General features: G+C 44.6%; 2 protein-coding genes across 3 annotated transcripts in view; one reads left to right on the forward strand and one right to left on the reverse strand.

The window, feature by feature from the left end:
- LOC135394580 (calpain-D-like) lies at positions 1–22,165 on the reverse strand. Its single transcript, XM_064625392.1, has 15 exons — positions 21,674–22,165; positions 19,941–20,753; positions 16,216–16,599; positions 13,309–13,717; positions 11,405–11,591; positions 11,115–11,317; positions 9,077–9,221; positions 8,943–9,018; positions 8,724–8,849; positions 8,021–8,173; positions 7,779–7,943; positions 7,509–7,705; positions 6,183–6,328; positions 5,947–6,125; positions 1–4,885 (listed from the first exon to the last, which is right to left on the reverse strand). Exons 1-15 carry the CDS (start codon positions 21,904–21,906, stop codon positions 4,708–4,710), a joined length of 3,594 nt encoding a protein of 1,197 aa, XP_064481462.1. The 5' UTR covers positions 21,907–22,165; the 3' UTR covers positions 1–4,707.
- The window catches only part of LOC135394581 (GRB2-associated-binding protein 1-like), a 9,898-nt gene continuing 5,347 nt past the window's right edge, over positions 21,912–26,462 (forward strand). The window contains exons 1-4 of one of the 2 annotated variants that reach the window (XM_064625393.1): positions 21,912–22,643; positions 23,514–23,642; positions 23,727–23,886; positions 24,906–26,288. In XM_064625393.1, the coding sequence (XP_064481463.1) occupies positions 22,581–22,643; positions 23,514–23,642; positions 23,727–23,886; positions 24,906–26,288 (1,735 nt within the window). In that variant the 5' untranslated portion in view covers positions 21,912–22,580. Of the gene's footprint in view, positions 22,644–22,696; positions 23,271–23,513; positions 23,643–23,726; positions 23,887–24,905; positions 26,289–26,462 lie in introns of those variants that run through there. The other variant, XM_064625394.1, reaches the window with a different exon arrangement.

A 26,462-nucleotide genomic window follows, 5' to 3' on the forward strand; every position in this document is an offset into this window, starting at 1 on the left:
CACATTCATCCCATTTTATTCTCAAAACAATACTGTCGATCTTCAAAATATATAACAAATAATGTGCATTTTTCATCTTTGCACAAAAGCAACCCCCAAAATCAATCTCAAAATCTTTGGTAAAGCACTTGTGACACACCAATGTACACTATAAATACTGAGACTCGCATACACATGTAAAGTTGTGCACACTTGTCACCGAACTGAACACAGTACAACAACACAGTATTAGCGGTCAAATATTACGTGCTCATTTTACGTATTCCAAACACACCTGCAAGTGTGACAACAGTACAGTAAAAATACAAAACAGAAGATACACGCTTTGTTGCGAACCTGCTACAAAATGCTGAGTACAACGGGAGATGCACACTTTTGCTGTGACTAGGTTGTCATTCACTCGCATTTCACTGATGTATAAGAAAATTCCATGTCCCTCACCCCATTAGACATTCTCATATGTACACACACATACACACAAATGCATTGCACATGAAAAGCAGTTACAAAAGGTTATCACAGGTCACTACATTCACACAATGAGAACATCCATGAACCCAAACGCTAAAGCGTGCCGCATACACAACTAAATGGCACCCACAAAAGGACTGCTGACGCAGGTATCCTATGCGCGCAGGAATTACTGAATGCACAGCCATACGATTTTGCCCATGAAGAACTGCAGTTGTGTCTGCAATTATGGCACATTTTAGAGGTACGGCAAAGAATGAATGAAACGGGAATGCCAATTTAAAATGGGTAAACTGGACTGTTATCCTAGAACAAACAAACAAACAAAAAAAAAACCTGGTACACACACACACACACCACAAAGATGCACCTCCCCGATTCAGACTTTTTTTTCCGGACTACTTTGCCAGAGCCCTGCCGACGTGCTTGAGGCTGCACATCTCCGAAGGTTCCCGCCGTATTTCTTGTACTTCTCTATTTCGTTCCGTCACCCACAAACAGCACACGACCTATCCTAAATAATGTGGAACTGTGCAGTGGCGCCCAGGTCCGAGATCTTGCCACTCCCTGAAAAATTTCCTAGCAGCGCCCCTGTTCATAATCATTCCCCCCACATTGTTTGTATGAATGAGAGATTCACTCATTGAATTATCTGAACTATCTCTTCCCTCCCCAAAACTCTATTTAGTCTTATCAGAAAGGCGTGTCAGGAAATTGCTAACACAATCAGTGGCGTATCTAGAGCTACCTGCGCCCATGGCAACATGGTTAACATGATGTCCTTGGGGATGCGTTTTCGTGTGGACCGCACTAGGTTTCACACTACAACCTCTGTAATGGCGGGTGCTTTAGATCATTTATGAATGTGCCAGGTTGAGTGCCCGACCTGGCACATTCACACCCGACCACATAATGGCGCCCCTGTTCACCTGGCGCCCATGGCACCTGTCCACACCTGCCACACCCTAGATACGCCACTGAACACAATACTCTGCCATGCAGTTCATCCAGCTTGCCTCCCTAAACTGAAGGCGCAACTTTACTGTGCTGTGTGCTGTCAGCAACATGGTTCGGGGAGGAGTTTTGTTTTAGCTTCGTCGCACATTTTACACATTTCCAATTATGTTCAAAATTGTGAATTGTTCAAATGTTCAAAACAGCCAGCTTCCACTAGGTGCTACTTCTGTGGTATACTGTACAGCTGTGCACTAAATAATCGCTACGCATAGCATACCGAACCGTTACAGCCCATTAGAAGGTGTTTGTCTGTACTTCCCACAATTTTAAACTACTATTTTTACATCTTTGAACGGTGCAAAACTTGGTCTGTGCCTCGGTATTTTACTGGCAACCTAGCAATCATCTCAATACTCATTGCTACATATGCTTTATCATCCTACTACTGGTATATAAGTGTTGAGCTAAAAATATGTATTAGGATTATTCCCCCTGTGTCTATTAAGAAGTCACTGACATTCATAGGAACGCTGCAACACGTAGAAGTGTCTCCATTAAAATGCATTTTTTAAGGATCCAGTAATGCTTATGGTTTACATAACAGAAGATAATATGTATGTTACCACTGCATGATACAATTCAGTCGTTGAAACAAATAGTATGCATTCATAAGTTTGCAATTCAACACAGCACTGGTACTCAAAAGTAATTTTGCATTACTGACTATGATTTAGTGTGCTTTCTTATCACCATCTTCTTAATGGAACCTTAGTAACATGTATTTTGACATGGTTATATCAAATATTGCATCAGATTCGTTCAAATTTCATACAAATGTGAAAAACAAAACAAAAAAAGAAAGTATCACTGCTACTTGATTTTAGAGGTTAATAATCACGAGGTCATTTTGAAAATGTGATTTTCACGCAACTTTAAGGTTACTGCTCGAGGTCAAGCTATTTTTGTTTCTTTTCTACACACTTTTTTTTTAAGTGGCAGGTACACAAAACTTTGACACTTGAGTAACGAACACTTTGAAGGTTCAAAATGATCTGGCTATGTCCCTCTCTTGAATACAACAAATCACATTATGGTTCCTGAATACAAATCCTCCTCCCCCTAGATAACTTATTTGGGAACATAATGGTACCAAACACTGCGGAATTACTCAAACAAAGGCACAGAGAGATGGGTAATAGCAGGAGTGGCTTTGCTTTGGGAATAGACAGCTCAGATAACAAACTTCGCAATATAAATGCTTTTGAAAAATTGAACTTTGAGTCATTTTTTTACCATTTTAAAAGCCACATTCCCCCCTTATGGTACTACAGCGGAGATCGTTCACAGACCTGCAGGCAGTCAAGTAAAGGATCTGCTTTTTTGTAGGAACAGGGCTGCACCTTTTCGTGACAATCAAGACTGCATTGTTCAACGCTCTACAATCCTTCCTGGAGACACCACAAAGGGAGAGCCTCACTCTTTTTAACATCTCATATGCTTCGACCATATCCTACTGCTCTCAGTGGCTAAGGCTGCGTGGAATAAGAAGTTGCAGAAGTGCGTAGCTGCCTGCACTACTGGCAGTTTATAACAATGCCCTTTACACCTTTTACAACAACTCTTTACAAGATTGAGCAAAGTGGTCTTTGTGATGACCTGCTTTCATTGCTTCACGATCTGGCTGCCATAACTGCCTGCATTGGATTACTCAAAGTAGACACCGAATACATGTTTGCTTTCCATTTTTTCCATCTATTTAAATCTCCTGCTGTAGTCGATCATGTCCATATTTTATTGTGCTCATATTTGGCTTGTGAATGTACCATGTCCTTATTTTAAGCAAACTGCAGACACAGCCTGTGACTCCTGTTGCCTTGACTATAACCGACCCCCGCTGTGCAACAAGAGTTTGAATAGTAAACATCGTAACTTCACGATGAGAGATACTAGTTGTCCGTCACATGTCACTTGTAGGATTCGAAAGATGGAACACACAAGCAAAAACGCTCACCTTATGCAATCAGCTGCATGTAAAACCTTAATTCCAAGTGTACACTATCCTTAAAAGCTAGGATTGTTCAAATTTGCAGCAAAAGTGTTTGGTACAAGCCCATCACATGTTTTTAGTATGTAGAAATGAGCACACTCATACCCCTCTTGAGCACCATTCAGCAACGTATGTTCCTACATTGGTAGACGCTTCACACACATGCACACACAAAATTATATTCTTGGCAGAAATTTGGATACAATAGTGTTTTCAGTATATCCAGTAAGCAGAGATAACCACTGAACAGAATAGTATAAAAAGAACTATCTGTCAAAAGTGTGCTCCCACATGACGATTCGCAACCCCACGACTAGTTATGGCGATAGTGACGCCTTGTACGAAAGTACAAAGTAAATAAGTAGAACGATGAGAGCCAAAAACAGAAAGCAAGGTACAGCTAGAGGTAGAGTCCCGTTAACACTGCTAAAATCAATGTTTTCCGCGACCAACTGAGACACGCAACTGGCTGGTCTGGCCTATGCTGAAATGTATAGAGTGCCACACTTCCAGAATCAGAAAACCAAAAAACTTGCTGGCAACAGCACTGCAGCAGTGACCACTGCCCTCACTCAATGCGTGACTAGTCTAGTATGCAAATTAAAATCCAGTGAAATGTCCATGACTAGAGAGGAAATTCGTTCACTGATTGTACAGCCTCTGCGAATGTAAAACTGCAGGTAAAATGCTACTGTAAAATATATTACTGCATCTGACCTCGCTCAATATATGCATCATGGTAGCCATTTATGTGATGCAGCATCCTGGGCTTTGCAAATTTGACATCCTGATTAGTTCGTAATCACTAAGCTTCAAACTTGGATTTAATTTTACGATGTTTCACTGAATACATGTCAATCTTGTGACATCAACAGTCCATATGCACATCCTAGGTAAGTGTATGTCAGGACAGGGTGAAGAGCACGAGAACGGGACTCCACCCAACAAATCTCTCTAATGTCGCCGCGTCAAACATGCGCTTGGTAAAGTTGTAAACCATTGCACTACCTCCCGCACGACACGTAATCCGGAGAAAACTATAAATAGAAACAACTGTAGATGAGAATTAACCAGGACACGATAAAAAAAAAAGATCAGTCGTAAAAATATTGTGTCGCACAACAGAACACACTCATATAGACTAGTTCCCAATTTACACAATTACACACCATCTGGTGATCCAGCAAACATACAGGAATGTAGAGCAAATTATTCCACGGGCACCAAAAGGGTCAGAGCGGCCGTGGCGTGTGAAGTCCGTACACCTTCCTATCAATGGGAGGGACGTGATTGGTTGCCGAGGGCCCCCAGTCGTGGAGGCCCCCCGTGAATGAAACTCTGTGCGTCAGTCGGTGTGCAATGGAGAAGCCGCCACTGCCTTCTAGCTGTGTCAGTACTATTATCACCTGTCTGAGGATGAAAAACATGGTAACGTTGTAAAGGTGTGGTAAAGAGGTGTCACTGCGATAAAGGAACGCATTAATATATAGAGCCTCATGTTTAAAGTTAGCTCCCCCCCCCACACACACACACGCACACACCATTTGTATCACTGTCACTCGGGGTAAAGCCTGGAGAAACCTGAGAGCAGATCTCGTAGAAGCGCAAACTCATCCACTTATACAGACAAGGATGAACAGGGTTAGGGTCACTTGTTACTACAACAAGGTTGCTGCTTAACTGATTACTTTTGAGTTCCAGTAACTTCAGGAACTCGTTTCTTACATAACATTGTTAAAGTAGCTTGTGGTCAAGTTTAAAGTTCCTTTTGTTCAATTGTGAGTGCAGACTGCGATGGCACTGTGGAGCTAGATGAGTTCAAAACTATTATAAACTATTATATATATAAAACTATGTCTTGCACCCATCATTGTTACATGAAGATCTGAACTCATTATAGAAAGGTCAAGAACTGAAGAACGCATGGTATTATGTAGCAAGTAGTAATTTGAAAGTAACTTGTTGCTTTTCCAAGGTAGCTTTGTAAGTAATTTAAAGTGTAACGAGTTCCTTTGTCCAGTAGTAGCTTCCTCGTATCTTCGTTGCCTCTTGTCATCCCATGTGTTGTTCTCTTTGCGTTTTTCTTTTCGGCTCAAAAGCCTAATCTTTCACTCGATATCACCAGACATTACCCTCTTTCATTTACTAATATATAAATCCTGTTTTTTGCCTGATTTGGAGAAAACATAAAAACCTCAAACATAAGGAGGAGCACTTGACACTATGTAACACAGTTCTGTTAGCACATGCCTTTAAAGGACAAACACAAATGTTCCATCAGGTAGGTCAAAAGCAGTGAGGGCAATTTCTAGCACAAACACTGCAAGTCCCAGTACATTACATCTAAATGGCTTTAACGTAACAGATGGTACGCATCCCAGTACATCCATTTGATAGCCGTCAACATTTTCCGAAGTGCCCAGTAGGGTAGTAGAGGAAAGACCCAAGCAGTGAACCTGATGCATTCTTACCTGTGAAGTGGTGGAATGCTATCTACGGTGCGAAGTGTGGCACGTGTTGACACAACATTGATGCTCTCTGAACAGTCACAAATAACTTGTACAAATCGGTCTGGCAGCCTGTTTTCAACCACTACGACTAAGCCGGCCCATCCTTTGGTCAAGTAGTAGGCCGTCATGCCTTCTCGGCCCTGTTGTGAGAAACACGACAGTTTCAAACCTTTTCAAATCAAGGACCACAATCGTACCTCATGTCTCCTCCCTTTGGCCACAGTCAGGTTAATGATGGCGTCTGCCAGGACGTTCGCATGTGGTATCACGGTCTCCACCAGCAGGCGCTTTGAGCTGTGGATGGCGAGGAGGAACTTGGGGTATTGGTCTATTTTGTTCAGACCTGTAGAATGAGAACAAAAATATGATTATAGAGTCCTGTGTTTTAGTGTGAAGCCCATTTTTACCCCGCCGACTTGCATCATTATCATTTAGGGTAAAACCCGGAAAAACCCGAAAATTAACTTTGCTAAGCGCCAATATAGCCACTAATACGAGCACTGGAAAACACTAAGCATTGGACATTCAGCACAGCTGTTCTGCACTTTATGTCAATCTAAAGTGCGAGAAGCGTTCTTTTTTTATTTTTACTCTATGATGGAGACAAGGAAAGAGACAAAGAACCGCACACCAGTCCTTGCATGCGCTGTGTGGTTCCTTGTCTCTTTGTTGTCCAGTTCTTTTGCCAGCTTGATCTAAACATGTGCAGCTAGATAAGACTTTAGTACAATGTATGATGAAAGCATGTGTTCTGTCAACTATGCATGTGAAACTAAGAATATTAGAGCTGTGCGAATATTCTAAATTTCGAATACGAATTGAATATCTGATGCTATTCGAATGCTATTCGCAACCTATTTTCAGTGTTCGAGATTTTCAAATATTTTTCGAATAGTATTGAAGCGAGGTATCGCTATCGCCATTGTGCAAGTGGGCTTCGCCTCATCGCATCCAAGCGTTAGGTGAAGCCCACTTCATGTTACCACCATTGGTTCCCCCTCCGTTCTGCAAGTCGGCTTCGCATCATTACACTCGAGAGTTAGGTGAAAGTCTACAACTTCTGTGACCTCATGGTCAACAGCGTACTCTGGGCGCTGCATGTTCCAGTAAATGTACTCCCAACCTTCAGAGTTATATTCAGTAACAGATAGAAATATGTGCAGTTTCTAAAAAAAAGCACAGCAAATTCATGATGCAAACATAGAAATGAGGAGATGTACACAAAGCAAGCTGCATGGATCATGTTGACTAACTCTCAATGCAGTTCATCCCGCTAATGCAGTCTACCATACGCAACACAGAGGGACCCTTCTCTCAGGATATGTTATGCTGCATGAAAAGGCTCACAAGTTTGGAAAAGAACATCATCAAATGAGCACAACACCAGAAAATACAGCTTTTCTGATTATTCAAATTCCGTTTGCTTCCTGAAGAAGTTATTTGGATTCGATTTGCAATGGAAATTTTGCTATTCGCACAGCTCTAATCAGTATTATTGGGAGTGATAAGTAATTGATACTCACTTGTGTGCCAGTGATTGAAAGCCAAACAGACAACCATGTAGGAACCTGGATCAAGAACAGCATTGCATCCCACAAAGCTCCGAACCTGCCGCTTGGAGTGTTTCACCAGCGGTCCCACCAGGCCAGCTGCGGGATCTTGAGCACGAAACACCACCACGCAAAGGTCCAGCTGGCAACGCCGCGAACGCTCGGCACTCCTATTGGTATAACATCTTAAATCAACGAGACGTTCTAAGCAAAATTAGAAAAAGACAAAGAATTAGCACCAACCTCTGTCCCTCTTGGAACAGTCCAAATTCCACTTCCGTCCCTTCCAGGACAGTCAGCAGTGTGACTGCCTGGCTGTCCTTGTCTGTATGAGGTGGCAGGACACCCTGCAGTCGTACCTCGTTCCAGTCCGGTCGTACCTTGCAGATGTCAATGCAGTCAAAGAACCTGTAATACCACCCCCAAGATGATTTTCACTCGGTACGTTCTTTTTCTTGTTGCGCTGTGATAAGAACCGTGCTCACTTCAGCACATCATTGAATGACATCCAGAAGACACCGTCGTCTGCTCCGTGAGGCATGAGGGCCTCTCGCATTACTGGAGTCCAGAGAGGAGATCCGTCGGACCAGTCACCTTTCCAGGAGTAGTGGCCCCAGGGGTTCCGTAGCCTCACCAACCTATGCCATTTGCCTTATGTTAAATCATGTTATGCAAACGCACAAAGATCTAATTGTAAACAGATCCCAGCAGAAATACAAGTGCACCACCAGGTGCATGTGTGTGATGCAAACAACACAGCATATGCTTAGAGCCTGAAGTTTTCGGGAATTTTTTTTTTTTTTAAATTCGGGGTGTAACAATCGGGTAAATAAACAGGTGCTCTAAATTCAAGCGAATTCAGGTGAAAAAACTTTCAATATGCTAAATTCGGGGAGAAATCGCGTTCAGTTACTCAAACTAACTGTAATGGTTTGGTACAAGTGGTGATGTAAACTGCATTTTGCTGCCGAACAAGTTAGTGTGCATTCCTACAGACGTCTCAGTGAGGGCAATTCACAGGGTAAAAACCGGTTTTCACCCTAAAGAGGCAACCTTCAATTCGGGGAAGAATCGGGTTAAGCCCTAAAACTTCCGGCTCTACATATGCTTTTGTGCTGGTCTCCACAGAAGGCATTCAAAACTTACATATGAGACACCGGTGACAGATCCCAATCAACTAGCCCATACCTGACACCTTCGACGTCCTGCACGTCCAGTACAGAGTAAGCGTGACGTGGTCGAAGGCCAACAGTGTGATAATCTTGATCATTGACTTGCATGTTTCCTGACCCACATGATGCTCCCATCAAGAAACTGGAGATTGGAACACAGTTGAATAAGGTTATTCAAGCGACGCAACAAGTGGGAATAAACAATGTATATTTCTAATCATGCTCAGACACCCACCCAGCTGCTCTCGAGCTCAGTAGCTGAGCCCAAATGAGATCTTCGTCGATTCCTTCTTCATTTGGCGAAGCGGAAGCTGTGATACAAGCAGCCCCAATGTTCATTGTATCTCTTCAAAAGGCTAAACAACTTACACTGCAAGGGTATGCTCTCACATGGAGCTCCTGTGAATGTGGAGAGGCCTTCGATGCAACGGCCAGACACCAATGCTTCGTAACAGCCGTGCAACTTTGCGACTGCTTTTTCGATCAGCGGCACCCACAGCTGCTTGCGTTTAGCCTGCAAGAGTGTTTATGTAGAGAAGCAAGAGGTACAATCAAAGAATATAAACGAGGAACCACAGGAGGAAAAGAAGGAACCATTCAGAGAGGAAGTGTTCTTCAAGAACTCACACGTACTGACAACATACATGTTAGACTTTTTTTGTTAGCTTTACTTACTTCAACTGAAAAAACATTTAGAATCTGACAATATGATAGGTAAAGTTAGTTTATGTTTTGATAGTCATGTTACGTCCGGTAACTTTTAGCTTTGCTGTCCCACCACGTAATGTGGTAAACCAATAAAGTGAATTGAATTGATTAGTTTACATTATACGTTAGTACTGGATATTTTTTGTTTCAGGAGTTTTTGCCCCTGCTCTGATACAGCGAAACCCACGTATAACGATATTGATGGTAATCGCAAATTCCATCGTTAAATGGGGTACATCATTAAACGAGGGTTGACCTAAATACCGCGTCCCCAGAAAAGTCGCGCGCCACCCTGCGTGTTGCAAAGGAAAAAGACACACATGCTAAAAAAAAACGCAGGTGTGTGACATCGCACTGGCGTGAGAGAACAGCGACCAGGGAACCGGGGAACATATCAGGACAACTTCTGGTTCCAGTACACGTCACCATTCCGCAAGTCGGCTTCACCTAACGCCTGCGTGCGTTAGGAGTAGCTCGCTTTACAACACTTTCGCGCGACTTGCGGATGGAAAGCACGTGCTGAGCCTTTTGAATCACCTCGCAAATTTGAGCAACATTGGCCAAATACAGAGACACAAAAGCATTACCAGCGACCTCTTTCACTGATAGTATCGTAAAATGAACAGTCGCTGTCTATTTTCTTGCCTCAATTTTTATTTTGGTTTAATTCTATTGATACAAATTTTGGATTATACAATTTTTTTGTATTACGTGAGATTCGTATCATCGTGATTCTACTGTCTCCCATCGCGGCGAAAATCGCCGCGAGGTTACGCGCACAGGACAGCGTACAACATTGTTATACGAGTACAGTGAAACCTCGTTAATACGTACCCGCTTAAGCAGTAATTCCGCTTAAGCAGTAGTTGCGCTGAATCCCCGTCACGACTCCCATTGAAACCAATGTATTTGCTACCCGCTTAAGCCGTAGCTGCTCGCAGCCTCAATATCGGTTAATGAGTACTTTTCGTCCTGAAACAGACCGTGCAGAACAAAAAAAACTAGCTCCTCCCCTACCAGAAACAAAGATTTGGAAGCACGTGGCTCTTCTAGAGACTGGGCGATGCCAATACGTCACTCCTGCGAGGAGGAGAGGTCATTCTCCAGCAGAGTGGAGAGGGCAAGTAGGCACTGAACCTCCTCCACCTCCTAGAGTTTCGTTTCTCACTTCTTTGTCACTTGTGTTGGCTTGTGGGACAGCGCCAAGCCACCGTGTCTTGAACACGAAGGAGAAACTGGGCATCATCCATACCACTGATCAGTTTGCCAGAAAACGGGGACTTCTTGAACAGCTCGCCCGTAATGCTGGTGGATTTAAAGCCGTGATCATTACTGCAAGGCCGCCTCGGTACAAAGCGAAAATAACGGACTACCTCGTTGCAAAGTGAATAAACGGCACTATCTATCCTCATTTTGTCGAACATGTTCCATTTTTCCTCCATTAGACAGGTACGTGGACTTGTATTTTGAGTTTTTGGTTAAGCCGTACTACTGCTTAGTACGTAGTGAAACCTCACTGTTTCAAGGTTTCACTGTACTCGGAACCGTGGTCTCCATCACTGTATGAGGGTCTTCTCCCCATAGAAACAATGCATATTTTGCCTGTAAAATCATAAACCATCGTTTTACGAGGGATATCATTATATGAGATATTGTTACCCGTGGGTTTTTACTGATGGGACAATATGCAGTTCCTTGCCTGTGAATAGACGAGGCAGCCCTTTGCATCACACGGCAAGAGGTCGTCCAACAAGACAGTGGTCCACTGCCCGTCCTTACAGAGCCGAACCTGATACACCCCCTGGGGACACATTGCCCGCGTAACCATGACTTGTTCTGTGAGCTCTGGCCGTTCTGCAAGCACTGCCAGTGCACTCAGCAGCCAACAGTTTCCTAGAATGCCTAGAAATAAGAGCATAAGGAACAATATCCTATCTTTGTATGCCTGCTCTATGCTGCAAAAGCCCAACCATATATAGTGTATAGTACCTTGGGAAATGTCGAGTGGCATGGGTGTACGAAAGACTGTCCATGGAATTTTGCTTTCTTTCGGGTCGCAAGTAATCTCATGTGGCCGTAACCATTTTACGGCTATCTCCTCTCGAGGCTCATCGGGGTTATAATAGAGGGACTTGAGCAATGGAGGGAAGGAATCGTCCACAAAAGGTTCCTTGCTCTAAGAAAGAGAAGGAAGATACCATTAAATGAATCTAAAATGGGGCACGGAAACTACATACATTTCACAAAAGCAATTGCGCGCACCACAAATGCTGCATCAGCAAAGACAACCATAAATCTGATAACCAATTATTGTGATACATTACAAGTAGAACATTTTTTTGTGTTTTTCAAAAATGAGGTTTAGTTTTGTTTCAGTAGCTATAAAATAAGGTAAAAATCGTGCTATATGGCTATAACCAAGGCCTTGTGTTCTTGAGCTTATGTTTTTAAACATAAAGATTTCTGGAGGGGGATACAAATTGGGTTTTATTTCAGGAGCAGTAAAAAGGGTAAAATCGGGCAATATAATAAATCGGAAAATAAAAAAGAACGCGAGATGCGGAACGGCCGTACTGAATGTGCAGTGCTTAGTGCTCTTTAGTGCACATATTGGTGGCTGAAATGGCACTCTGCCAAGGTAGCTTTGTGGGTTTTACCGAAAGTGACACTGATGTAAATTGAGGGTAAAAGCAGGTTTTACTGGGCTTAACCCGAAAACAGAAGGCTGTTGGTATAACATCGGGCGGAAGATCAAATTTTCGGGCAGAAAATAAATAAAGTGCACATCTCACATTTCTGATGAATGGCAAGATGCTGAGCAAATTGTGCTGAATGTGGGGTGTCTAGCATTTACCAGTGCCTGCATTGACACTTTGGCAAGTTCATTTCCGGGGATTTTCGGGCTTTACTGTAAATGGCAATGATGCAAATTTGGGGGGGTAAAAATGGGTTTTGCCCTCAAACACAAGGCCATAGTACACATTCAATGAAGTAAAATGCCTACAAATTTGAAACATAGTCACGAATTAGGTAATCCCGTTTGAAACCACACACTAAGCTGTCTCCACTGTACAAAACATTTAAAGGAGACTTCTTTGGAAACAGTAAAGAGTTGTCTCACAACACTCGTTTGGATCTCCCAATCCTGAAATCTCTTCTGCCTTTGAACTGCATCTTAATTTTTCATGCTTGTTTAGTCACCCGTGCAACTTTTTTCCTTTAAAAAAAAATCGATTGTTCAGGAGAAACAAGCAAATTTGACGAGATCAATTCGGGGTACTTTTTGATCAGACCTTGTATTGCGAAGCTAAACTTGCGTATGAAGGCAGTGTCCCAGCAGAGGTATATTTCATGCTATCATGCAATATGGCCTCATGAAAAAGATTTCATGACTCTTCCTGACTTACTTGCATGTCCTTTTGACTGGACTCAGACTCAAAATATACCGTATTCCATTGTACAAGATTCTTATGTATCGAACTAACAGTATATCGAATTACTTTGCAGCCCCAAATCCTGCGTGTTACAATGCAACTTTGCAGCTTTTACATGCGCAACTCTGGAAGCAGTGCAGTGCAATACGTACAACATGGAATTTCCTGTCATAAACTTACTCCTAACCATTTAGGAAGCTTGTGTTCTTCAACCAATTGATAAACATCCATACTGTAAACGTATTTTCATTTGCAACATATTAATTTTCGCGCATTCAGTCATTTTAGGAAGTTATTTCGCGATTCCAGGGCAGGTTCCTTTCGTGGGATAAACGTCAAGCAGCGTTCACAAGTACAATATTTCTCAATCTTTTAGCGGTTGCGAAAATTAATACATCGCAAATAAAAAATACGTTTACAGTATCCACATCCCACTTGACAGCCAGAGACAAAACTTACCGTCTTGCAGAACGATACTATGTGATCCCACCTCTCCCTCGCCTCACTCTCTTCGATTCGGCGCAGGTCTTCCATGAGCTCGCTCTCCCCCTTCCCCGACGCTCCCTTTGGTCTGGAAGCCTCGGGTCGCAAGGACACCAGGCTTCGTGACGTACAGCACATCTTGCATGCCGCGTGTGGGCCCTCGTTGAGGAATGTGCACGAAGGACACTCCCAGGCGTCTTCCGCCGGGTCTCCGAGGAGCTTTGCCATGCGCTTGTTTCTCACGCCCGTTCTCGTCACCGTGCTCCCATTGGCCGGTTGAGAGGGCCGAGCCGTCGAGCACGCGCAGCACTCTTCGAGGTTGTTCGGGTTGCGAAGAGTGCAGTGTGGGCACTCCCAACTCTCGTGGGGTTTTAAGGTCTGGTATCTGTGAAGTGGTAAGCAAAAGAAAGGGGAATGATATAATACTTCCCATGAAATGTAACTTAGCTGTAGCATAAGAATGAGGTGTCCGTGTCCAATCTGGCACGAGCTGTGTGTACAGAGTACTTACGACAGTGGTATATTCAGCACTGAAATGGATCAATAAAGAAATGTCATACTAACTGCAACACTAACATCAGTAAAACAGCAGTAAAAAACTACAGGCTAAAATGGCACCAGGGTTTATTTATTTACTTATTTTATTTTACCCTCAGGGTTTTGGGGCATTGCAGAGGGAGGTGAAAACATAAAATGCAGAAAAACAACAACGCACTAATGCAAAAAATTAATATTTGCAGACATTATTTCGGAGTAAGGAAATGATCATTTACAGATTTTGTGAACCTATTAGTATTAGTATCAGTAATTAATGCAATGCAGCTGGGAAGGTGATTCCAATCTACGGATGTGCGAGGGATGAAAGACGAACAGAATGATGTAGTATGACGATTATGAATACCAATTTTATATTTATGATCAACGTGTGATGATATGTATGATGGAGGCAGCGATAGCGATGATTTTAAACGGTCAATATTATGAAAAAGAATGAGACGTGCTGTCTTGTGCCGGATGTCAAGAGCTGCTAGTTTTAAGTTATGTTTCATTTCGCTTACGCTTGCTGTGCGGTCGTAATTCCCAAAGATAAAACGACTGGACCTATTTTAAACACTTTCTATGGCTTGTTTTAATGTCTCCTGTGCAGGGTCCCAAACCACAGCTGCGTATTCCAGTTTAGGTCTGACAAGCGTTTTGTGTGAAGTTACCTTAACGCTAACTGGCGCCATCTGGTAATTGCGCCTTATGTAGCCAAGAGTACGGTTTGTGTTAGCCGTTATGAATCCCACGTGCTGTTTCCACGATAGCTCATCGGCGAGGTAAACAACCCCTAGACATTTATAAAAATTTGCCAATTCGAGAGGCAGCATATCAATGCAGTACTGCTCAGAGTAATTAGTTCTTCGTGTTACCCTCATGTCTTTACAATTATCAATGTTGGCATTCCGGTAGCGAGACACTTTCACGAATCAGATAAATAATAATAATTAAGGCCCTTTGTTTTCTGCTGCGGCAAATTCAAAATTCCGCGGCACTGACTTGTAAATTCTGCGATTTTCCGCGGCGAGCAGTCAACAGCTACTTGAAATGGGAGACACTTTCTTTTCTTGGATAATGTGGGAACAAAAAATATGTTATAAAATTACAGATTCAAAGCACTGTTGTGGCTCAGCATTACATACATGATATCTTGTGTTCTCATCTGATGCGGTCTGTCGCCTGAAATCATTTTATACCTGCTGAAAGATCTTTCAGCATCTACAGAGTTCATAGGAACTTTATAGGAAGGAGTTTACAATACATGCCCTGAGGAAGTTACATTTTTAGTACACCCCTTTTTGTTCTTGGGCTGTAGCCATTATTTAAAAGTCTTAACTTCTTTAAGGCAACCTCCCAGATATCAAATCAAAATCCCCCACTGCTACCGCTAAACTGCATACGGGAGGGACGCTGCCCATTCCTCAAGTGAGGTATACACAATAAACTTGGGCTAATGTTATCCTGAGCTAAACTACAATCTGTCTGTTTGGTCCTGCAGCATAAACAATTTCGTAAAGCAGATTTCAATTTTGTAGGGGCGGCTTCACCTCATACAGGGAAGCGTCAGGTGAAGCCCACTTTCGGGAGGTGTCGTTCGTATTCGGCGAATAGTGATCCAGTGATTGATATTCGATTCGAATTTTAGAACTCTAATATCCACACACCCTTAAAAATAAAGGATTCCGTGAAACTCTGTGCCAAACGAAGGATACCGCGATTAATTCCGAATTCCGCGAAATTTCGCGGAATCACGGAATCGCGGAAAACGAAGGGCCTTAATAATAATAATTGGGACTAGATCTAAGAGTACGATTCAAACATAAATTTACACATTATTCTAAAGTTGAGTTAGTGCTTCAAAACGCCACTGTGACTTCAAGTACTTCAAGACATTATTACTAGAGCCTGAAGTTTTAGGGTTTTACACGACTCTTTCCCTAATTTGCACCCCGAATTGAAGGTTGCCTCTTTAGCGTGAAACCCAATATTTACCTGGCAAATTGCCCTTACTGAGATGTCTGTAGGAATGCACACTAACTTGTTAGGCAGAAAAGTACAATTACATGACCGTTTGTACCAAACCAGTACAGTTAGTTTGAGTAACTGAGCCCGATTTCTCAAAGAATTTAGCACACTGGAAGTTTTTCCACCTCAATTCGCATAAATTTAGAGCACATGCTTAATTACCCAATTTTTACCCCCCGAATTTAGAAAAAAAAAATTTCCCGAAGACTTCACACTCTAATTATTACCGCTACACGAAATATGGGCCCAACGACAAATCTTACAGAGACGCAGTCTTACGAGAACAATTCCGGCCCCAAAAACCGACGGGATGCCTACCTCTTTGCGGTAATGCTGTTCAGCTTTGATCCTCCGCACGCGCTACAGAAGCGCTCCTGCGCAGCGTTGATGAGGGTGCACTTGACGCACACCCAGCGAGACGTCCCTGCATTCTGTGCAATGCCGCAGATGTCGCAGGTGGTGGCCCACAGAGGATTGCACGAAAAGGAGCAATTCTGGCACGCCCACATGTCCGTCTTTTCGGTCGCCGGACGTCTTCGGAAGGAGTTTCGAAATCCCGCGTCTACCCCCTTCACCTCGGAGAGTGAGCGGCTCCGTCGAGGAGAGGTGAGGGCTTCGGCCAGGAAGCCCAGGCTGAAGGCATTGCGGGGAAGCAACGCAGGAAACGTGGATGACCGGCGAGGGTTTGAGCAAGTTGGACACCTGATAGAAGAAAGAGTGACACGCTTGAAAAAAAGGCGACTACACTTTTCGTTCCGGTGTGACCGATTTGTAGTCTCGATTTCTTGTGTTTTTTTCTTTTTTTACTGCGTGTTAGCACCGCGAAGCAACTGTGGCTATGAGCGGCGTACAGACGTGACAGATGGAGAGAGGACAGCAGAAAGGAGTGGGGGACAGGGGGGGTTAGTATGCGTCCTGGGGCGACTTCAGGGGAACTGTGCCAACATTCGCCTGGAAAGTCTTCGGAAAACCCAGGGAAAACCTCGGACAGCGCAGCCAGTGGTAGGATTCAGACCCACCACCTCCCAGTCTTCAGCACGACCTTGAATACCACCAACTAAGCGGGACGCCCCCCTCGGCCATGCCGCTGGTATTTTTGTTTTTTCTGAAGGATATCTTGGGAGGGCTGGCACAAAGCATGCAGAGACTTGAGCTGGGGGTTTGTGATTGAAGGGACTCCTCATGCAAGTAGAAAGAGGAGGGCTATTTCAGCAGTCGCACCTATCTCAGGATCCAAGATGTCACTGTTTGCAGAAAGGGTGCACAAATGCTTACAGCACAGTCAACTCCATGAGTCCAGCCAAGAACAGTCTATTGATCAACTGTACACCCTTAGAAATGAACTTCACCACATAGCACGCTCCTGGCCAACCGTCGCCCCGAATAACGCCGTTCTGCCACCTGGTTGGTTAAAAACGGGAGGCGTACGCCTTTTTGTGACACTTATGCAGAAATATTAATTGTCACAAAAAGGCGTATGCCCAGCGCTTTCCATAAATCGTAAAGTGTAGAAGATGAGCTATAGATGAAGAACTGTGTACGTTTCCGTTATGCTTAAAGTGTCTTGCAACCTCAGCAATGCTGTGGGATGGAAATATTTATGGAGGGCCAACACACATACAGGGTGGCATCTCCTCTTTTTAGAAGTTTATGGGTGACATGTCGTTTGCCTTCACCTGCAATCCCCGGGGGCGGGGGTATTTGTCACACATTTGTTTCTGTCACCGCCTTGTAAGCAGGATCAAATACCAGAATGTGATGCATACCGTTCTCTGAACTAGCTGTGGGTGAATTCACATAAATATGTTAAACTTCCCTAGTCAAAAGCCTGGAAATAATCTTGTCCTGAGGCAAACTTTTTGAGTGGTTGGAACAAAGTTTCAGCCAGTGAGCAAATATTCAAGATAGTTGGCTATCCTTGTTTGAATGCTCTCCTATCAGCTTCAACGAGGAAGTCACCCCTGTATCTGACAGGAAAATCAGGAGCACATGTTGCCTCTTGCTCACACAAGACAGTGACATCCGAGCAAGAATCAGAGAACATGCAAACTTTTGCCTGGTCTTTTCCTGATTTGTTTCCCATCACCAACCGCTCTGCCCTTTAACAAGTCTGCACAATGCCTTAAAACTGTTCCAGGTTGCCACTGTCATTTGAAATTCCAGGTCAGCACTGCTGCCAATGGCACCAAAACAAACCTGCTGCAAGAGGGGCCCTTCTTATCAAGAAGGTACTGATAATGATCCCATGACAGAAAGCAATACCACCCCCTCAAGGTCAAGGTCAAGGATAAGAACAAGAATGTGAATGTTGATTTGCAAAGTGGTCTGGAAAGAAGGTTAGCTCAAAGGTTAGGCTGGCAGAACAGAACAACAAAATTTCGGAGGCTTTCTCTGTTGGGAAGGTTCATGAGGTTTTGGGTGTAGAGTTTACTCTGGTGCCTTTTAGTTTAATTATTTTACTTTATTAGTTAGACTGACTAATACTTACCTGACTAAAATTTAATTAATTACGTTAATTATTAAGTGTCACCCACATAAATGACCAGGAAGTCGTAAATTCTATGTCAAAAATTTAAACCTGAAAAAGTGTGCGATGGAAATTTAGGTTCTGAGGCTAGAACGAAGAAGAAGCTAACCTTTTCAGTGACTTCCTTCTTTCTCTGAAAAAGTGTGAGCCACTTGGAACAGAGGAGACATGCCTTGTTCATTCAAAGGAGCAGTAAAAGTCCCATTCATAAATTTTGCGCATTTGGCTGCAATATGGATTGCACTAGAAGCAACAAGCCTTTTGTAAAAAAAAACAAAAAAAAGAAAACAATTATCATAACTGACCTGTAGCATGCACAATACGTCTAATCTGGATGTACCCTAGAAATCCTTCCGCTCTTTCAGGGAGCAGGACAATGAGCAATGTTGATGTCACTCTGATATGGGAATGACGCGATGGAAGTGCCAATCGACAGCTGCTCGCTACTCTGCTTGTATGTCACACTGTTCCCCGCATGTCACACTGAATTGAATTGAATTGAAGCAAAAATATTTTACATGGTATGTCATTTTCGTATATACCTGAGTTTGCAAAAGATGCCTTTGCCTGTCTTTTTTCACCCCAAGTGTGCCTCAGCTTATTCAATTTTAATTTTTTGTGGGCACCTAGGCATTGCTATCTGTCAACACAGTACCAATTTCATGCCTGACTTGACTCCACTGCTTCACTCTCACTTTCCTTCCCCAAGGGGGTACCAATCCCCTAAGTCTTTGTGGTCCTGGGTTTGTGTCCTAGTCCTCAAAACTCAAGGAGACTCCTTCCTTGTCACTTGCATACCAACTTGCTGGCTATTTATGTAGCTACGGTTAGGCTTTTAAGTAATCTTGCTGCCCCACAGAACTGACACCCCAAAACTACAGAGGGTGGTTAAAACCATGCCGGTACCCACTGCCTTGCTTTTGAGCAGAAAGGGGAAGGTCAGGGCTCAAGGAGGATTTCAAGGCAGGGATAATTTCTCAGTTTCAGGGAGAAATTTCTAGTCAAGGAAGTACACCTCGGAAACACCGGTGCTCACCGCAGAGGGGATAAGCCACTACTTGTAACCGTGTGCGGTTAAACCACATGTTTCGTGCACTGTTTGTAATATTTTAGTCCACATATTCAATACACAGTGGTTCACAGTTCATATACACAGTTTTTGTAGTAGCCCTTACGGAGAATGTGCTTTCAAAAGCTCGACAGACAGAGCCCCACAAACAAATGGGAATTTTCCTGCAGAGGAGCTTACGTTGTTTTTTACGATAACACGTACTGTTATCTTTGTCTGGACTGTGGGAGAGAGTGATAAGTGTCTCTCCTTGCAGCGCATTTTTGGGGTGCGATAACTTATGAATGTGAGATTGCATCAGCGTAAGACATTGCTTGGCACATTCAGGAGACAAGTATCTTCAACATGATTCGACCAAAAGTTGGACGATCGTTTTACAACCCCTTACATTATGAAGTAAGAGGTAGCGAAATAATAAGCGGTAAAGGATCGGCTTTTTTTCCTCACCTAGCTGCAGCCGCATCAATCTCCTTCTCGCATCTTTTGCACGTCCAAGGTGCCAGCATTGTGACATCATCTGCGGAGTGAGCACTGGCTATTGCTGACAGGTTGTTCTCCGCTCCAAAACGACACAACCTGTTCAACGCCCTTCGAATCAGGGGCACTTGCCTCTTCACCGCCTGCAGGGGGCTGGGAGCCACGTTCAACGTCGCCGACGGCGTGTCGGGCGGAGTTTCATAATCTGCCGCCGTTGAACTCGCGTTGGACGCTAAAGAGTCCTTCCTGTTGTCTAACGTCGCCGTTGCCACCACGTCGTCACAAAACGGTTCACCACAGCGGCCACACTTTCTAATTGCCAACGAATTCCAACCCTGACATCCGAAGCAGTACCACTTATCACTCAGCCGCGGGGCAACCGCCATCTCACACTGTGATGCTTCGTCGTCCTTTTTGTGCTTCTTTTTCTTGATGCATTTCACGAAAGTCCGATCTAAGTAGCTGCCAGAAGGATGGCTGTCGATGACCTCCCCTGCAACAACCCCGTCCCGCGCGTCCTCGGCGGAGAGGCACTCGGAAAGCTCCACGTACAAAGGCTCGTCCTTTTTCTTGCAGTCATCTTCCTCGTCGACGTCGTAGTCGACGAGCTCCGGAGGCGGAGGCGGAAGGTCATCGGGTAGGTCAAAGTCATCGTTGTCGTCATCGTCGTCGTCAACGCTGTCTTGCCAACTGACACGATGCCCCTTTTTGCTCTGGGGGCCCTGTGGGCTCTCAGACTCGGGAACATCATCACATGGAAGGTCATAGATGTGCTGCTCATCCCTAGAAAGACAATGGCAGAAGAAGATTTTTCAATTTATGCTGCACTGATTTGTTTTAGTAATTCCGCTGAGTTCGCCCTGCAGAATTTCCTTTCATGTGCCATGGGCATTTTGCTGTTGTACTGTGGAACGAAGCACCCTATTTTTAAGTGTCAAGGATTGTGACAGAATCATCACCAAAATAGAGATGAGCAATGAATGATGAGATGGGAGCGGAACTCCCGGGCCGGTGACTCAACTGCGAACTCAAGCAGCATCTGATTATCGTGGTTGGCTCACTTACTTACTGCATGCAGAAATGAATGATAAGGAGGATCAGATCGTGGAGCAGGGCGTGAGCCAGAACCGTTATCTGACCGAGATAAGGGTCTGAGACATGACGCACATATTCCCTGAGGTTTGATCGAGCTAAAGGAGCTGATACAGAAACTGCGAGGATTCCATAAACGGCAACGGAACTCGCCGCACCCACACCGCAGCTGTTCTGTCCGGCGAGTAACGGAAGTGTTCATCATACGTGAATAATACATCGGCTAGTCAACGCACGTCTCCTGATTGATAAGCGTGGCTGGAAGAAAGTTACCGAAGGATTAAGGGACCTCTATATGCTCCCTTATCGCACCTATTACGTCGTATACGTGGTCTATCTTCGTGTGAGTAGTTGTTTTCTGCGGTATCTTTCGTTCGTGACACCAATCAAACATTCTTTTCTGTCACGACGAACCCCGGCAGTACGTTTGATTTTGAAAGCTTCAGCAGCCAACAGCTCACAGATGTGCCTTATGTTTTCGATTAGTGTGTGTATGAACGATGCGGGTGTGGCTCACAGGAGGCTTTGCAATTGAAGAGATCGGCAAGGGGAAACGTACACAGTTGAACGTTTGAATGAGTTACATATCAGTCTCATGCTGACTATCTTACCCAACAGGGGAAGTTGGAGCTTGTGGGTTTACCCTGCTTTCCACTCTTCGAGAAGTTAGTGTGAACTTGGATACACCGTCCTTGGAGTTTTGAGGCAATGGTTCCCTCCAGAATTCGTCATCTGGGAGTACGACGCGTTTTGCATCGCACCTTATACAAGATCCGCTGTCCGTGGGATTTATGGAGGTACAATGTTTGCAATACCACTGCAGCACCGAGGCATTAGAGCCCATACTGCATCAGTACGGTCTAGAGAGTGTTACAAATGCATTGTTATATCATGTGGTATTGGAAAGATCGTGGCTTGGACAAGGGTCCATACATTCTTCGTCTTAGGGTTAGTGTCCTTTTCCGATCCACTGTCCGTGCGTGCTCTCGAACGGCTTCGGTCTGCTTCGGTTCATAACCGTTAATCCGTCGCTCTAATTCTTACGTCACTTCCTACTGTACGTTTCCGCGTATCGACGTCACAGGTTTATGACTCATGGAAGTGGTACATAAACATATAAAGGCTCATATGGGAGGAAGACGGGACAAAAGCGCAACAGAAAAGCAATATTTAATGGTCTAGAACATGTTTCGGTATTACAGAACGCGATGTACAGTCGTGTTATCTTTTTCTCTCTCGCCATCGTGGTTGCCAATGGCCAATGAGAAAGCAGTTTACAGAAGCTAATGCACTGACTTCCGATGTTGAGATTTTCGAGGGGGCGAGGTTGCGTTGGTTGCGTTGCTTGCTTGTGATTGCACGCAATCAAGAATGTGATGATTTGAGCATTTCTACAAGCAACACTCTACATCCCATCCGAGGCGCTCAACAAAATGTTCCGCACAAGCTGCGATTGTCAGTGGTGCTCTACGTTTATGCGTTCCACGTAGGAAAATCAAGCGGAGACCTCTCTCTGGTATGGAAGTGGTGTACGAAGGTTGGCTGGTGAAATCACCACCTGAAAGACGGATTCGCAGAGCGGTATGTACAACACGTTTCCAGCAAATAAAGTCACTGTATCGCGATACGTGCGGAGAGTTGTATACGGAGAATACGTATGCACGAAGAGCTGAGGTGAACATCCCCTCGCGAAAACATAACAGGTTCCTTTTCTTTTTATTTATTCTATTCCCGTCCCCGCGGGTGCATATGCACCTGTGTCTGTCAGCTCACGCGCGTTTCGTTATATTTTCTCCTAAAGAGCCCGGAAGGATTATTCCATCCCACTGCAACAACAATCGTCGCTCTGAAACAGACGACCAAGGGCATTCCCCATGTATACGCGCTTGCATCGCTGGCGTGATTCACCTCACATGCAATACGTGTAATGCGGGGTTGCTGCACATACGCTGATTCACGCGTGCACGTGAATGGAGAAGACCGCTTGGGACTGCCACCTGCGTGTGATGAGTGTGTGAAATCACGTATTTTTTTGTTTACAACGCGAAGACAAGAGTATACGTGCGTGTAAGGAGACAGCTGATTCATCTTGTAACTTGTGGCGGTGTAAAGATCACGGCTACGGAAGCAATAGCGAAGTGAGTCGGACGAGTTTCTAAAACGACGAGGAACACTCCGATAAAAAGCCCACGGATTGCGCAATAAAGGGTAAGCAGTACGCACTGATGCGCGTGTGTGCAATATGGTAGATCCGAATGAGCAATAAACGCTCAGTTCAGGAACTTCAGCCAATCGCATCGAAGGACATCCGTTAGTGGTGTCATACGTTGTTCACAATATCATCTTGTTCCACTGCCTTATGCATGACGGTGGTGTGTTGTATATTGAGTAGTCACATTGTACTGATACGCACGGAAATGCTCATCTTGCTTTTTTGTGTTTTCAACGCAGAAATGGAGGAGACGTTGGTTTGTACTTCGACCGTCGGGTGATGTACCCCAACAGTACGTTTTGGAGTACTACACAGATCAGTCGTATAAGAAACTCAAAGGCACCATTGATTTAGACCAATGTGACCAGGTACGTTGGAAAGGTCGAGGGGAAAAGGGTCATTGCAGTCGCTCATTTGAATGAAGTATTCATCATGTAGATTTCGTGTCACAGGTCGATGCTGGCTTACATGTGGAGGACAAGTCAAAGTACATGTTCGACATCAAAACGTCCAAACGGACTTACTACTTGGTAGCGGATTCAGAGGAAGTCATGAACAAGTGGGTTGACTGTATCTGCAGCGTGTGTAGACTCCGAATGCAGGTTGAAGACGGTAAGCCTGCAAAGCTACTGCAGATTTTCTTCCTGGGAAACATTGGAGGCTGTTCTTGGAGGTTTAATTATATCTCTGGATTATCCATGGGCTCTGACCACAGAAAGCCTTGGGAGCACCATCCCCAGAAAGTCAGGAATACAATAGGAACATTTTGGAACACATTCCAAGAATGACATGCTCAAGTTTGCCAAATAGATGCTCATTGAATGCAGTCAATACGAATGCAGTACAATGCATACATAAATATTTATCAGTACCAAAAGCAATTATTACATTGTAAACATACACAAAGGTTAACAATTTTGTTTGCTCATTTTTTGGGTGTATTGAGGCGACTATCTTTGCGTTTGCTGACCAAGAGCGAGGGAGACTCCGCCTCCTGGATGCCGGCCAATAGGAGGACGCGGAGGGCAGGCACTTCCCAAGCCTCTGCTCTCGCCTAAGAGATGGCGCAGTGTTACCGTTATTTTGCGTGTCACAAGGCTTCTGCCATGGCGCACCAATCTAACGCACAGCTTCGCCGTCCGTCAACATGGGAACGAGGCCAAGCAGGAGTCGCACGTACTCGTCCTTAACTCGTCGTGAAATATATATAGATATACGCCTTGTACAGGTGCATATATTTAGCACTGGGAGACTGGGGACATTGCCCCCATACCGACAGACTGAAAACCCTTTGTGTCAGTGTAATCGTCTATTATTTCTTGGATTATTAGGAGATAACTGCTTGAGAATATCAGTTTGGGTTGATGCTGGTGTTCGCATCTTGTTCTTGTTCAATGGTACATGGTAGTATGCTGGCCACTAACACAATATCTTGAGCAAAACTAGGTAACTCTAGTGGGCCTGCATCTTTGTTCACATGCTCAATATTTTCAGTATTAATATGATCAGGATTGCTCTTCTAAAACTGGGATTTTTAGGATGGGATATCCTGAAATGAAGTAAACCTGCGACACATGCAGACAGACATTGTTCCTGGTCACTCCAGTTTAAAAAAAAAAAGTGTTTTTCAGATGTTTCTTCTGTGCCTGAAGAAGTGACACCATCTCCAGCAGCAGAACAACCTGAGCAAGTGCCATCGGAAGTACAATATGTCACTGTGGAACAGCACTCCTCTTCCAATGGATCTCCCAGCTCCTCAACCTCCAAGGAGGACTCCAACCCTTACATACCCATCAGTGAATGCATCACTGGGAAACCCGTTGGAAACGGACTCAACGGAGATATAGCTCTCCGAATCCCTCCCCCACGGCCTCCTGTTACTAGCCAGCCATTGAGCTCTCAAGCTTATGATGTTCCACAACCTGTTGGAGATCGAACTTCCCCAGACCCGGTGATGGACTCTCTGTGCCGAATACCACAGGCGGCACCGCAGAACAGTAACAAAAAAGCTGATGCAATACTTGGTGCAGTTCCGCCTCCGAGAGTCAACTGGAACACACATCCGAAGCACAACTCCTTGAATGGACAGGTCCTGAGTTATGACCAGGTTCCTCCAGCGAGGCCTGTCAGTGGAGGAGGCACTGACACTACTTCTGCGCCCCCTTATGATGGGGACACATTAGGGCGCGCTGGACTCAAAATCAAAACACGAGCCACCGTTGCACCCCCACGGCCACCCAAGACGCGGAACAGTGCCGAAGAATGTTATGATCATGCTCCGCCAGCACGACCGGTCGAAACTACCGAGCCCTCGGAACAGGTCGATGGCGAGAGCATCCCGCCACGGCCACCCAAACCTGCAAACATAAGGAACCGTCCGGGTAATCCCCACGAAACCTACGACGTCCCACCTCCACCATCAGCCACACAGTCTCTACAGAGACAGCCTCAAGAAGGTTATGATGTGCCACCGCCAGTACCTTCTTATTGTCATCAGAGGCCTTCGCAAGAGAGTTACGATATACCAAGGCCCATCGAACAAACATCGCTAAGTAACAAAGTACCAAATGCGACAGTGAAAGCAAGTCAAGATGTTTATGATATCCCCAAACCAGCGGAGCTTCCTTCTCCTTCACATCGTCAACCGTTCCCACAACCACCAAAGCAGCAGCTGAGTGACAGCATGTACGACTTCCCCAAAGTGAGCAGCCCAGAGGTGCTCGGCACAACAATTCCAGCTCCAGGTGGACAAAGGCCCAGAATGCACTCCTACTGCAATGCTCCAACAGGAATGTTCAGTAATAGGGAGACGATATTCAACTACGAGTACCGACCCTCGCTGTGCACTTCGGAACCGCATGTAGCTGTTGGTGATGATGCCGGTGTAGCCGATGTGCCGCCGATGTCAGCTTCGTACGCTAACCTTGCGCCGAGCCCTGGGACACCAAACCTCACTTCGGTACCTCCGGCTATAAACCGCGGCTTGAAACCACGGAAGGCGTCTGACAGCTCAGGTACATCATGGCCTCTGTAATCTTTATTGTCTGCTTGTCAATTGGAATAGAACTTTTGATTGTGGGATACGAGGGTGCAAAATTTCCATGTTTTTGCTTGGCATTTAGCACAGGAGGAAACACTAGTAGCTACGTGTAGCGCAAAGAAAAAAAAACACGAAAGCGTTTGTGGAT

The sequence above is a fragment of the Ornithodoros turicata genome, chromosome 5, assembly GCF_037126465.1.
Source record: "Ornithodoros turicata isolate Travis chromosome 5, ASM3712646v1, whole genome shotgun sequence".
NCBI classification, from domain to species: domain Eukaryota; kingdom Metazoa; phylum Arthropoda; class Arachnida; order Ixodida; family Argasidae; genus Ornithodoros; species Ornithodoros turicata.